At 44.9% G+C, this 12,956-nt stretch overlaps 1 protein-coding gene across 2 annotated transcripts in view; it reads left to right on the top strand.

The window, feature by feature from the left end:
• The first annotated feature begins 76 nt into the window (after positions 1–76).
• Positions 77–12,956, top strand: part of EPM2A (EPM2A glucan phosphatase, laforin) — a 33,560-nt gene continuing 20,680 nt past the window's right edge. Inside the window, exon 1 of one of the 2 annotated variants that reach the window (XM_081186318.1) lies at positions 77–1,901. In XM_081186318.1, the coding sequence (XP_081042444.1) occupies positions 1,637–1,901 (265 nt within the window). In that variant the 5' untranslated portion in view covers positions 77–1,636. Of the gene's footprint in view, positions 1,902–2,126; positions 2,151–12,956 lie in introns of those variants that run through there. The other variant, XM_081186319.1, reaches the window with a different exon arrangement.

The raw sequence follows: 12,956 nt of genomic DNA, 5'->3' as shown, positions 1-12,956 counted from the left end.
TGTGCTAGGCCATGGTATGGAGGTGGGGGTAGAGCATTTGCTTTGCAAGTGGAAGGTCCTAGGCTCAATCTCCACAATGGGCTGGGAGTATCCCCTCTGAAATCCTGGAGGGTTGCTGACAGTAATAGATAGCGTAGCTGAAACAATATTCGGCTAAATGGACTGATGGCATGACTATATAAGACAACTCCCTAGGTTCCTATTGAACCAATTTGGGTCTGAAACTGAGAGTATAGCTGCAATTTATTGTTAGTTTTTCAAAGCTGCTAAGTACAATTAATGATTTTCTCAGGAAGCAAACCATGACATTTCTGTAATTCGTCAAGAGATGTACTGAGTAATGAACAATTCAGTTTCCACTGTTGTTCAGTCCCAAGTAGCAATCCAATGGATTTTTGTCTCTTCTCCCCACCCTCCAGGTTATTTTGTAGTGTTTGTCATATCCCAAGTATGAATGTTCAGTATTTCCTAATGAATATCATGCTCACTAATGTGTTCAAACAAACTACTTTGGCTACAGGGAGCTGGTAGATATACAGGTGTACTTTTTTAAAAGTTTAGTATTTGCTCCTCTATTCTCAACCACCTAAAAAACACATTTGGGGCCAGAAAGTTAACTGAATGCTGCACACTGAGGCCTCAATGTAATCTTTTGAGTGGTTTGAACAGGTTCTCGTATACACTGTATGTGGGCTCAGCAACTTGGCCTGGCAGGCAGCTATATGCAGTAGGGGACATGCTATGCCGCCTCTATCCCCATCTAACCCTCCCACCCACTTCCCTCTTAAGCTGCAGCTGTGGAAAACCAAGCACACCGGACTCAACCCAGGGACCCGTGATCACCACCATGTGTGAACAAGATGATAGGAATGAGTTGCAACTCCTGGAGCTGTGCAGGGAAGGACACATTTCAGCACTAGAATATTTGCTTAGCACATACTGGCTGGATCCTGGGCATCCCCAGGGACCGGCTACTGTCTGCAACCGTGGGGAGATGCTATCAGTAACACTGAGCTTAATGGACCAGTTGCCTGACACTCAAAAGTGACCAGACATTCCTTCCTCTCCCTGCGCACAAGCCTACAGGAGAGCCGACACAGCTGCCCCTCCATTTGCTTGCATTCTCTTCCTGAGCCCTATAGGAGAGTCAGTGTGATGCAGCGTCGGACCTGGGAGACCAGAGTTCAAATCCCTGCTGGCCCAGGAAGCCCCCTGGGTGACGTTGCGGCGAGCACTGCCAGTCAGGCTAAAGTACCTGGCAGGGTGGTTGTGGGATTAAATGAGAGGGAGAACCAATGTCTGCCGCATTGAGGCCCTTGGAGGGGAAGGTGGGGTGGAAGTGAAACGTGGAACAAATACAACGCAAGCCGAGCCTCGCTCCCTTCGAGAAGCGCTGGTCCTTTGCGAGCTTGCAGGGGGCCTTAAAATAAAATTAACAGGCGGCGCGAGAGGCCTTTATAACGGGTTCCCGAAGTGTCACGTGTCCTGCTCCGTCCGCTCTTTCGCCGCCGGCTCGCATTCCCTTTTCGGTAGCGGAGCGCGGACAGGCAGCGCCTCACGAAGGCCGAAGTGACGTCGGCGTGAGGGAGCCCGACAACCACTCTCTCTGCCTGCTCCGCCGCCGCCGGCTCCTGCCATGCTGTTCCGCTTCGGGGTCGTCGTGCCCGCCCGGCTAGCCGAAGGCGGCACGGCGCTGTGCGTCTCGGGTTCCCGGCCCGAGCTGGGCCAGTGGGACCCCAAGCAGGCGCTGGCCATGAAGCCCGCGAGGCCGCTGGCTCCCTTGCCCGCTCAGGAGCCGGTCCTTTGGCTCGCGGAGGCGGCGCTGCGCGAGGACGAGGCCGCGTGCACCTTCTGGTACAAATTCCTCAGGCGGCACGAGACGGGGGACGCTGTCTGGGAAGGTAACGGCCGCTCAGCAAGCCGAACTCCCTGCCCCCGCCTTCTTCCTCTCCGTGTTTGCGCGCCCGCACGCATGCGTGTGCCACGGGGGCGTGGCCATGACGCCCAGTTCTCGCGTCGAGGATGGTGGGCGGTTGTTTTTGCTCGCGTCGTGGGCAGCGCGAGGGACGCGCGCTTATTGCATCAGCACAGCTGTGTCACCGTTATGTAATAAAGAAAAAACCACTATGCCTTGAGCGGATCTTTTAGGTGTAGGTAGCTCACAAATGCAGAAAGTCTTCCCCTCAGCCTGCTGAGCTATATTTCTTCGCGTGGATGGTGCTGTGTTAGCTACAAAAGGGGGGACAAATTGTTGTTGTTGTAAATAAGGGTGGAGATAGTTATTAGGTTTGCAAACCCCCCTCCCTTCTGTTGAGACTGGGAATGCATTGTGAGGTGGCTCCGAAGTACAGTTGTACCTCGGAAGTCAAATGCCTTGTGAATTGGAACGTTTTGGCTCCCAAACGCTGCAAACCTGGAAGTGAGTGTTCCAGTTTGTGAATGTTCTTTGGAACCCAAATGTCCGACGCGGGTTCCGATTGGCTGTAGGAGCTTCCTGCAGCCAATCAGAAGCCGCACCTTGGTTTTCGAACTTTTTGGAAGTCAAACAGACTTCCAGAATGGGTTCCGTTCAACTTCTGAGGTACAACTGTAGTTGCGGTTAGCTTGTGATGACCATGGGGAATTAACAAGGGTCATGAATGAATACAGGGGCACACAGGTCTGTGGTTGGCCTCTGGCTGTCTAGAGAGACAGTGAATAATAATAATAATATAATAATAATAATAATAATAATAATAATAATAATAATAATAATAATAATAATAATAATAATAATAATAATAATAATAATAATAATAATTTATTATTTATACCCTGCCCATCTGGCTGGGCTTCCCCAGCCACTCTGGGCGGCTTCCAAAAGAATATTAAAATACTATAATCAAACATTAAAAGCTTCCCGAAGTCAAACTGCTGCATTAACAGCACGAAAGTGACTTCTCTGTGAGGCGTTAGCTTGGTTTGTGTGTATGGAGGTCCTGGGCTGCCCAGACAACAAGACCCCCCTCTCGGCCTCGCTGATGTGGTCCCAAAGGAAAGCAGAGCTAAATGTTTGGCACCAGCTTGTCTGCAGTCCAGCCGTCTTAGGGCCTCTGCTCCAGATTTGTGTAGGGTTTAATCCTTAGCCTTTTCTTTTCCTGAAGATACAAGGTTTAGGATCAGAGTCTTTCTTCTCCTAGATGAGCTACCTTCGCAGGTTGATGAGCCCCACCTGCCCCTCACCTCCCTCTACAGCAATCCAGGAACTGCCTTCTTGACCACTGAGCCCACTATTGGTTTCATTTGCTCAAATTGCCAGGGTTTGAGACCCATCGGGTACCTTCACCTGGGTTAGCCAGCCAGTAGAAGCTGTTTTCCAGAGTGTGGCCGCTGTCCACATGTTGACAGCTTCTAGGAGCCACAGGTGAGAACTGAGTGCAAGGTGTACAAACTCTTCCAGAAGGAGCACAAAGTGCCCCCCCACGAGAGGTACCCCTCCCGTAACACCCGTACACCCCACTGTTACAAATATATGCCATAAATCTCTTCTAAATGAAATGTAGGCTCTTACAAAGGAGGTGTGGTTGGATACCTTTAGGCAGAATTTAGGGGGGAAAGGCACTTTCATCCAAAACAATCACTGAAATATCCTGTGAGCATGTATATTTTGGTGAAGACCAACAGTTCCAGTAGGTCATACTTCTTTGGTAATTTTGAAACACTGCTAGAAAGGTGTAGAAGTCCTTTTCAAGGGGTGAATGACTCACAGAGTAATGCTATGCAGGGGCATAGGGATGGTGGGAAAGAAACTACTACACCCACAGCGGTCACATTAGATTTATATTGCCCCATTCACAGTGTTCAAGATGGCTACACATCCAAATTCAGGGCTTAATAATAATGAAAGTTGAGAGTATAGTTTACATAGTGCAGCTTCCAGACAAAAATGTTTATGAGCTGCTGCAGCTAAGGAAGTAACCATGGTTTATGGCACTGGAGAGGAAAATAAAGAAAGCCACATTGTTTCAAGGTTGCAGTAGGCTGTTGAAAATAAAAAGCATTATTTTGCAGTTCAGTGTTTTTATTTGCACCTTGAGAGTAGTAAGGTGTGTGATTGAAAGTTGCACCATGTACAGTTAATATTTAGCTAAGACATGTAGTATATAATTACACTATCTTGGTATTATTATTTTTTTGGAATTGTGCTTTATTGCTTTAAAATTTCAAAACCAGGTGTTATTTTAAAACACTTGAGTTCATTTCTTATGGATAGTGTGTGTGTGTTTGTGTGTGTAATGGTGGTAAGAATCTATTCTGTTCTACTTATAATTGCATAGAAAAGTCAGACAGTATTGGAAATAGGGAGAAGACCTGGAGAAGCTAAAGTAGATAGTTGGAAGGGAAGAATGGACTGGGTACTGAAGGTAGCTATATATTGTTGTAGCTCGGTTTCATAAGGAAATCTTCCTGTTCCATTGCAAAATGACAGTAGGTTTCAGAAACAATGCATCTTTAACTTGCTACTACAGTTGGTAGCCGATCATTTCCTCGGGGTATTAGTAAAATCTAATTATGACAACTAGGAATTCTATAATGCACTCTCCAAATCTGTGACCTCCAGAGAAGTTTTTACTGAAATAATTATTTTTCTAGGGAAGGGCAGTTGTAATTTCTTGTTCCCTTTCATGTCTTTTTTATTCCCTTCCTCAATCTTTTGCTCTCTTGCTCTCTCTCTCTTTTCCTTCCTCAAGCTAGAATGGTCTATAAATCAATACTTTCTGCTCCCACTAGATGTCCCTCTTGGACCTGAGAATCAAAAATCCTCATTTCTCTTACAAGACAGCACTATGAGAGCTTAATCGACTTTTAACTCAACAAATTTAAATTTTATTCCCTTTGTGCATATCAATCTTTTCTAAAAAATAATAGAAGGGAAGGAACATTAAGTACAGCTAGGTATTGACTGCCTAATTTTTTTAAAAGCACAGCTTATTTCAATCCTTTTGCTGAGCAAACAGTATTAGATCTTTTAATGTTTTCAGGTATAAGGATACTTTGTGAACATGTTGTAAAATCAAAACATTGAAAATAGAGCAATCTTCTATGGGTTAGTTTTCTGGTATGGTCTAAAATTGGGTTGGCACCTTTGGTTGGGCAAAATACGAGACAGGTCATGCAAAATAAAGGACTGGTGGGGGTGGGAGGGTCACACATACTCTCATGGCACCAAATCCTCCCCCACATTGTGGAGGGCGATTCCCCGCATTTGGTCTCCCACTTCCCTCACCATTTTGGCCCTGCTCTTTCCCTCAACTTGCATAGATAGGCAGGGGCCAGGGATAGATGGCCAGCTCCCACAGGCGACTTGAGATGACGCTCCAGCCTCTTGCCCATGCTGGTACAGTGGTGCCTCGCAAGACGAAATTAATTCGTTCCGCAAGTTTTTTCTTCTTGCGAGTTTTTCGTCTTGCGATGCACGGTTTCCCATAGGAATGCACTGAAAATCAATTAATGCGTTCCTAGGGAAACCGCCTTCAGACCAGGTCCGGGGACAGTCTGTCCCCCGACCTCTTCTGAAGGCTGGGGGGGGGGACAAGGGCTTTTCTTCCCACCGCCAGCCTTCAGCTATCGCGGACGGCTTTTGAAGGCAGGCGGGGGGGGGGAGCAAACACTTTTGCCCCCCGCCCGCCTTCAGAAGAGGTCCAGGACCTCTTCTGAAGGCGGGCAGGGGGCGAAAGTCCTTCCCCCCCACCTGCCTTCAAAAGCCGTCCGGGACAGCGGAGAAAGGCGCTGCCTTTCTCCGCTCTCCCGGGAAGGCAGGCAGGGGGGCGAAAGTCTTTGCTCCCCCCCCCGCCTGCCTTCAAAAGCCGTCCGCGATAGCGGGAAGCGCTTCCCTGCTCTCCCGGACTGCTTTTAAAATGCTGGCGGTGGGGAGCAAAGCCTTTCGGCCCCTGCCGGCCTTCCTGGACCTCTTCTGAAGGCCGGAGGGGAGGAAAGGCTTTGCTCCCCACCGCCAGCATTTAAAAGAGGTCCCCGGAGATTTCCCTATGGGCTTTCGTCTTGCGAAGCAAGCCCATAGGGAAATTCGTCTTGCGAAGCGCCTCCAAAACAGAAAACCCTTTCGTCTTGCGGGTTTTCCGTCTTGCGAGGCATTCGTCTTGCGGGGTACCACTGTATTAGAAGAGACTAGAGTGTGGAAGAGGAGGGAGGAGGAGAGGTTAGGTCAGTGTGGCAGAGGGGGATGAGCAGTGGTAGCTCCACATCATGCTAGACTTGGGGGCAGCAGCATAGGAGGAGCACCAGCAGGAGGGAGAAGAGGTTGCTTCTTTCACCTTTTCTCTATTGTCCCTTGTACTGGGCTGGTACCTTGTACCTTGTCAGCCACACCAACAGCGATGCAACTGTCTTTTGGGGCTGGCTGAGCTCAAATGTGGAGGAAAAGGCATCCTGTTTGAAGTCCAAATGGGAAAGGGGATGTTATGTACAGTGGTACCTCAGGTTAAGAACTTAATTCATTCTGGAGGTCCGTACTTAACCTGAAACTGTTCTTAACCTGAGGTACCACTTTAGCTAATGGGGCCTCCCACTGCCGCGCCGCCAGAGCATGATTTCTGTTCTCATCCTGAAGCAAAGTTCTTAACCCGAGGTACTATTTCTGGTTAGCGGAGTCTGTAACCTGAAGCATCTAACCCGAGGTACCACTGTATTCAGTGGTCTGTGTTGCCTGAGCTTGAGTCTGGACTAAGGATTCTGAGCCCCTTTGATACCTGATATCCAGTCACAGAACATTTCAGGATTTGGGCCTCTGCCATTGGCCCTTAAACTCTGACTTATGATTCGCAGCTTGGAAGTTTAGGCAGCCAATTACGTTGGGAGTGGGAGTGGCCCAGGCCTTCAGAAATGTATATAAGCAGTTGCTTTGCCCCTGTTGTCCTGCTCTGTAGTTCAATAAAGGTTCTTGCTGTTATCACTATGTCTTGCCTTGTGAGAACCCACCTACACTTAAGGGGATACACTTTTGTCCAAAACCAAGATGATCCCATTTTTTATAGGGACAGGTAGCAACTCTAGCCTGAGATTTTCTTCCAGTTTTGTGCCCCCATGCATAGGCTGTAAAGGCAGTGGAGGCATATTGGATATTTTCTGGGTGGGGGCAAAAATCAGGGGATGAAATTTACCATCACAGTCTATCTCCTCAGACCAACTCTGAGTGTTATGCCAGGGACTGAAGTCAGACCATTGGTCTATCTAGCTCGGCATTGTCTGAACTGTCTGGCAGGGTCTTAGACAAGGGTTTTTCGCAGCACTGCTTAGAAATTCCGGAGATTGAACCTGGGTCTATTTCATGCAAAGCATGTGCTCTGCTCCTTAGCTACAGCTTATCAAGCCTTTAGTTTTAGCTTTGCAATTGTCCATTTGATGGTCGTAAATAAGAGCAGTGAAAGAGACTTATAGCATAATCCTAGGCATGTATACTCAGAAGTAAGTTCCATTGTTTTCTAGGTAAGTATATAAAGGATTGCAGCCTTATCTCTGCCTCTGTGCCACCTATAAGTACTTGAAAACAGAAAGGTTTTGTTCTCTTCCTGACTTGCAAGATGTGTGTGTGTGTGTGTGTGTGTGTGTGTGTGTGTGTGTGTGAGAGAGAGAGAGAGAGAGAGAGAGAGAGAGAGAGAGAATAAAGATTATACTTAACACAACAATGCCTCAGTTCCCTGAACAAAGGGACAGGTTTTTTTAACTGATCCAATGAGCAAAAATTAACACATTCAGAATAGCAAGTGAGTATTGTTTTTTTCCTATTGTTTACTGCTGAAACAACTAAAGGGGGGGACACTATATCTTTACTTACTATCCACCATAATTTGCTGAAAAACAGAGACTAGGTATAAAGTTTTTGTAATGTACATTTTGTAATGTACATTTGCATTTTTGATATGCTAAGCCAGGCTTTAGAAATGTACAGGGGAAATGCTATTTGGAAACCAAGCAGGCCCATCGCCAAGTTGTCTGAGCCATCTCTATTTAGATGAAGGAAGCTCAACATGTCCATAGCTCTATACAGTAACAATCAATACCAATTCAGTCTTGCATTCCAAGCCGTCTAATACTGAATTTAAGTCAAAATGTGAAATAGCAGGGATGCTTCCATAACAGACTCCAATCTCAAGGGTTTAGAAACGTGGGACTTGTTTTGTTCAGTCGTGAAGCCTAATAATGTTAACAGGAAAATATCATTCCTTAAAGTACAGTAAGTGAAAATTGGACCTCAATGAATTTTCTTTTTCATTGTAATGCAAGACTACAGAAAGTTGGAAGTGATTTATCTGAATCTCTTTATGAAACTTTTTTTAAAAAGCATCTGGTCAGACAGCTAAGCTGAATTTTCAACTCCCCATTGAACGTTGCACATCCACGAGTTCTGTGTCAATCTGCCTGTCTGTGTTTCTTCTATAATCATTAATCCATTTTTACATATTGTAAAATCTTATTCTTCCCCCCCATAGTTTATTCAGATAAATTCAACTGTTGAGCTGCAACCCAGTTGTCTGGATTTGAACAGCAGTCTCTTTCAGTTATATAGGACAGACTAGCTTTCAACCTTTGAGTTATTCTGGGGAAATATAACAACAACAATTTTCTGTGCTATTCTTATTAATAACATTTTTATTTTTTCCACACAATTCTGTCATCTTTCTCCCAAACAATTTGTTCAAAAAATGATCTGGAATGAGCAGTAAGGTAGCCAAGTTATGACACCAAACCACTGCGGGTGGTAGAAAAAAAAGGGTTGTGAAATGCTCCAAAAGATGTATCCAGAATGTGTGAAAATGGCATTAAAATGGCAAATTAATTCAGTGTAAGCAAGGGGAAAGTAAAACACATTGGCGGGAGGTCATAAGTTCACATAAACACTGATCTTGACTGACCTCAAGATCATCATGGGGAGTTTAATGAAATGTCCTGTTCTGTGGTGATGTTCAGCACCAAGGGAAGGTGATGATGACCCAAGCAAGGTAGAGATCTGTAGAGCCAGGGTTCTGAAACATGATAGGTAAAGCAAAGCAAGGCCAAGACCTTGGATAAGATCAGGGTTACAGTTGTGGCAGTGTAGCAGAGGCAGAAAATAAAGTTGTTTCAGTGGTGCCTTGGAGCAGCTGGCAGAATTTTGTAGCCTGGGCTAGTTACACAAGGTCATAGAATCATAGAATGGTAGAGTTGGAAGGGGCCATGAAGGTAATCTAATCCAGCCTCTTGCAATGCAGGAATCTTTTGCCCAGTGTAGGGTTCAAACCTTCAACCCTGAGATTAAGAGTCTCATGCTCTACTAACTGAGCTATCCCAGAAGAAAGCCCTGCTCCTTGATCTGGCACTTAAAATGCCAGTACCCTTTTCTGTAGCTGTTGGATTTTTCTAGGCAGTGGGGTGTCAAGTTTGGGGAAAGCTTCTCAGAGGTCTCCTGATACTGAGGAGGCTGTATAGTTCAGTCATTGATGTCTTGTAGCAGAGATGTCTCCTTAGTGTTTGAGAGATGCAATGTGAGCTCCAGTGTCAGTAGATTCACTAGGGAAGGACACACCCTGAAATTTTTAGTCCTGTATCTGACAGTGATGATGAATGCACAAATGGCATGGCTGGTGTAGTTACAATCCAGAAAACAGAACTTACAAACAGACATGCCAGACCCAGTGTGGTGATCAAGTCTCTGGAACAGTAACAAGGGCACCAATTTCAGATCTAGTGAACATATCACACCATGAGAAAATCTGTTTTCTGTACTCAGATTCCCCTGGGAGAGCACATGAAATATGGTGCATTCGATATGGTTTTTCCTTAGTTGGCTAGCTGGATGTTTCTTTCAGAAACATTGCTATCTATGCCTATTTTACTTTGCAACCATTAAGAAAGTGGATAGTGGACGCCTTACAAGAACGTTGGGACCACTTGGAACTGCCCCAGGACTCTTAGCCTGTTGTGTTACAGGTTTCCATGCATAAGATGCTACCCAGCATGTTGTGTGCTTGAGTTCAGCTCTTTTGATGTTTGCACCTCCTCCCTCTTCCCACACCCTTTTGGAGCTTATGTTTTCCCTCCCATCACTGATCTTGGGCTACTCTGGATTACTTCTTTCTTTTGATCATGTCTTACTTGCTTTTCATATTCTTGTTTGTTCTTCTCTCCCATATGAGCTGCTCATTGCTCAGAGATCTTTGTTTTAATCTCCTTTGCAATAAAGCCAGTGGCTTTTTGATATGCCAGTTTGATCATCTTTCTTACGCATCATGCCAGGAGCCATATGGGCAGTCCTGCAGGCTTTGAAAGAAAGACTGTTCACAAAGATTGATTTGTAAGGCAGAGTTTGCTGATTGCTTTGTTCTTGGACATGTTGATGTGCAAGCAAATTGCATGGGAGAGTTTTTGAACAACAGTGGAATAAAAAAGGACTTAGTTCGGAATCCTTGGTACAGAAATATATCCTTTCAAGAATAACCATTATTTGGCTTCCTAATGTTTGTCCGTGATGGGCTCCATTGTTTTTAATCTTAGCCTTTAGACATGAAAATCTCCTTCCACATAGGATACCCAGGCCACACCAGTAACGGACATAATGCAGGCACACAGCCCCAGCTTTTAGGCTTTGCGCACCACGTTGAGCAAAGTGTCCTTGCACGGAAACCATCATCCCCATGCCAATTGTGTTTGCATAAGAGCAAAAGAGTCTGAGCGCAGCCTCCAGGCTTCCACAGGCCCTTTCTCAACCGTTCTTTCTCTAGTGTGGTAGAAGTGTTTGTGTGTGTACTGGAAAGCCAGTATGATGCAATGGTTAAAGTGTTGGACTATGACCTGGGAGGACAGGGTTCAAATCCCCACTGAGCCATGAAGCTCACTGGGTACCCTTGGGCCAGTCACTGTCTCTGGACCTAACAACCTACGTTACAGAGTTGCTGTGAAGGTAAAATGGGGGAGGGGAGAACCGTGTATACCTTCTTGAGCTTATTGGAGGAAAAGGTGATATATCAATCCAATCAATCAATCAATCAATCAATCAATCAATATTAGGAAGGACATAGGAAGCTGCTTTATTTGTCCATCTAGCTTAGTACTGTTTACTCTGACTGGCAGTAGTTTTCCAGGGTCTCAAGCATAGGGTTTTCCCATTCTCTGCTATCTAATTCTTGTAAGTGGAAATGTCAGCAGTTGCTGTTCTGTCCCTTGGAAAACTGCTCCTGGACAATGTAGGACGGGGCAAAAATCAGGCAAGGATGGTTACAGTGGGAAGGAAGGACCAGGAGCTTCCTTGAGCTAACTTATAGGATCTGAGCTTTTGTGTGATTTGTAAATGAAATGGATTAAATATTGCAATCGTGCTGTACAAGGTTGTGTTTTATTTCATGTTAAGAAAACACTTTCTTTAAAAAAGAAATTCTTAAAACTACATTTATCCAAATAAGAAAGCTAAAGCTATAGCAATGAGAGAAAAATGTATTTGTCAATCGATCTGGACTTTACTAATGTGCTCTTTGTTTGGCCACATCCCTATTCCAAAGTGATTTTTGTGTTTCTTTCATTTATTATTCAGCAAGTGAAAGAGGAGGTGGGTGGAAACTGATTAATTTTGTCCTTTAAACTCTGTATGGGAGAAGGGGATATGTAGAAATTGAAAAAGGTTGATAATTTAAACAGCCATTATTTCTAAAGTGGTATATTGCAAACATTTATTTTTCAATGTATAACTGCTTAAAGTTACAAACTGAGTAGCCAATCACAGTCCTTCCCTCAAAATACCAAAAAGCTTCCTCATGAAGGGTGTGATACTATGTTAACTCCTTTTTGAGCAAAAATAGGTAAATCCGGTGATATTTCTTGTCCCTGCGTGTGAGGATATATTATACATTTGATGCCCTACTATGGTTTTGCCAGATGTGAGCTGCATATTCTGCCACGTACAAGAGTATTTCATGTCCAGATATTTCTACACGAAATTCAGCCTTCAAGATTGGCCCCAAAGCCTGTTTTCATTGTATGCATGGATTGGGGACTGATCAACTAAATCTGCTAATTCAGAGGAACACCAAGGAAGTACATCCAAATCTGGGCTTGAAGTAATTTCAGAATGAATAGAAAGCTGAACTTAAAAGAGCCTGTTAGGTTTATTTTTCATTTGTTCTGAAACAAAGGAACAGATTGTGAATGAGTATATCTTTTTGTATTCATTAAAGGCCTGGAGAGATGATCTGTGTCTCTCACAGGAGGAGAGGCATGAGCTGAATTCAGTAGCTGCTCCTGCTCTTAGCATTTCCAATTCCCCTATTGCCAGAATGGTCTGGTCTGGACAAGAGAAAAGATCTATCAGGGGATACCATTCCTTCCCTCCCCATAACCCGCCCCAAATCTCATATGAATTTCCCCCCTCTTAGATTAACTCCATCTGGACCTGATGGTTTGTCCTTTTTCAATTTCTCAATAAGGTCTAGAACTTCATCTCTTGTCACCATTATCTGATTGTGTCCACAGTGGGGCGTTAATGCATATGTAGGTAGCAGTTTCCATATGGTCTTTTGTGCATCTTCATCCACACATGAGGACTTCCAGTTTTATGCCTCTGAAATCTACCCTTATGTTTCCCATCTACATCATTGGGCAGTGCTTGATGGGATGTATTCACACTTTGCGCGGTTGTCTGTTTGTGACAATTAGTACTTCCCTGCCCACCATAAGTTCTAGAAACCTAAGATTGATTGTGGGCAAGTGTGTATGTATGTGTTTTCCTGTGCATTTGTACTTTAAAAAAGAAAAAGGAAGACCTTTTTCAATTTACCAGATTTGCACAACATTTTCTCCTTTAGATGCCTCTCTGATTTTATTTTCTGGCTCAAGACCAAACTGATCCCAGTGGTGTAGCGTGGGGGGGCAGGGGGGGCAGCCGCACCGGGCGCAACATCTGGGGGTTAGGGTTAGGGGGCGCAAATCCACGG

This window comes from Podarcis bocagei (genome assembly GCF_964188305.1).
Source record: "Podarcis bocagei genome assembly, chromosome: 3".
In the NCBI taxonomy this organism is placed as follows: Eukaryota; Metazoa; Chordata; class Lepidosauria; order Squamata; family Lacertidae; genus Podarcis; species Podarcis bocagei.
This window is presented reverse-complemented; position numbering and strand designations above follow the sequence as displayed.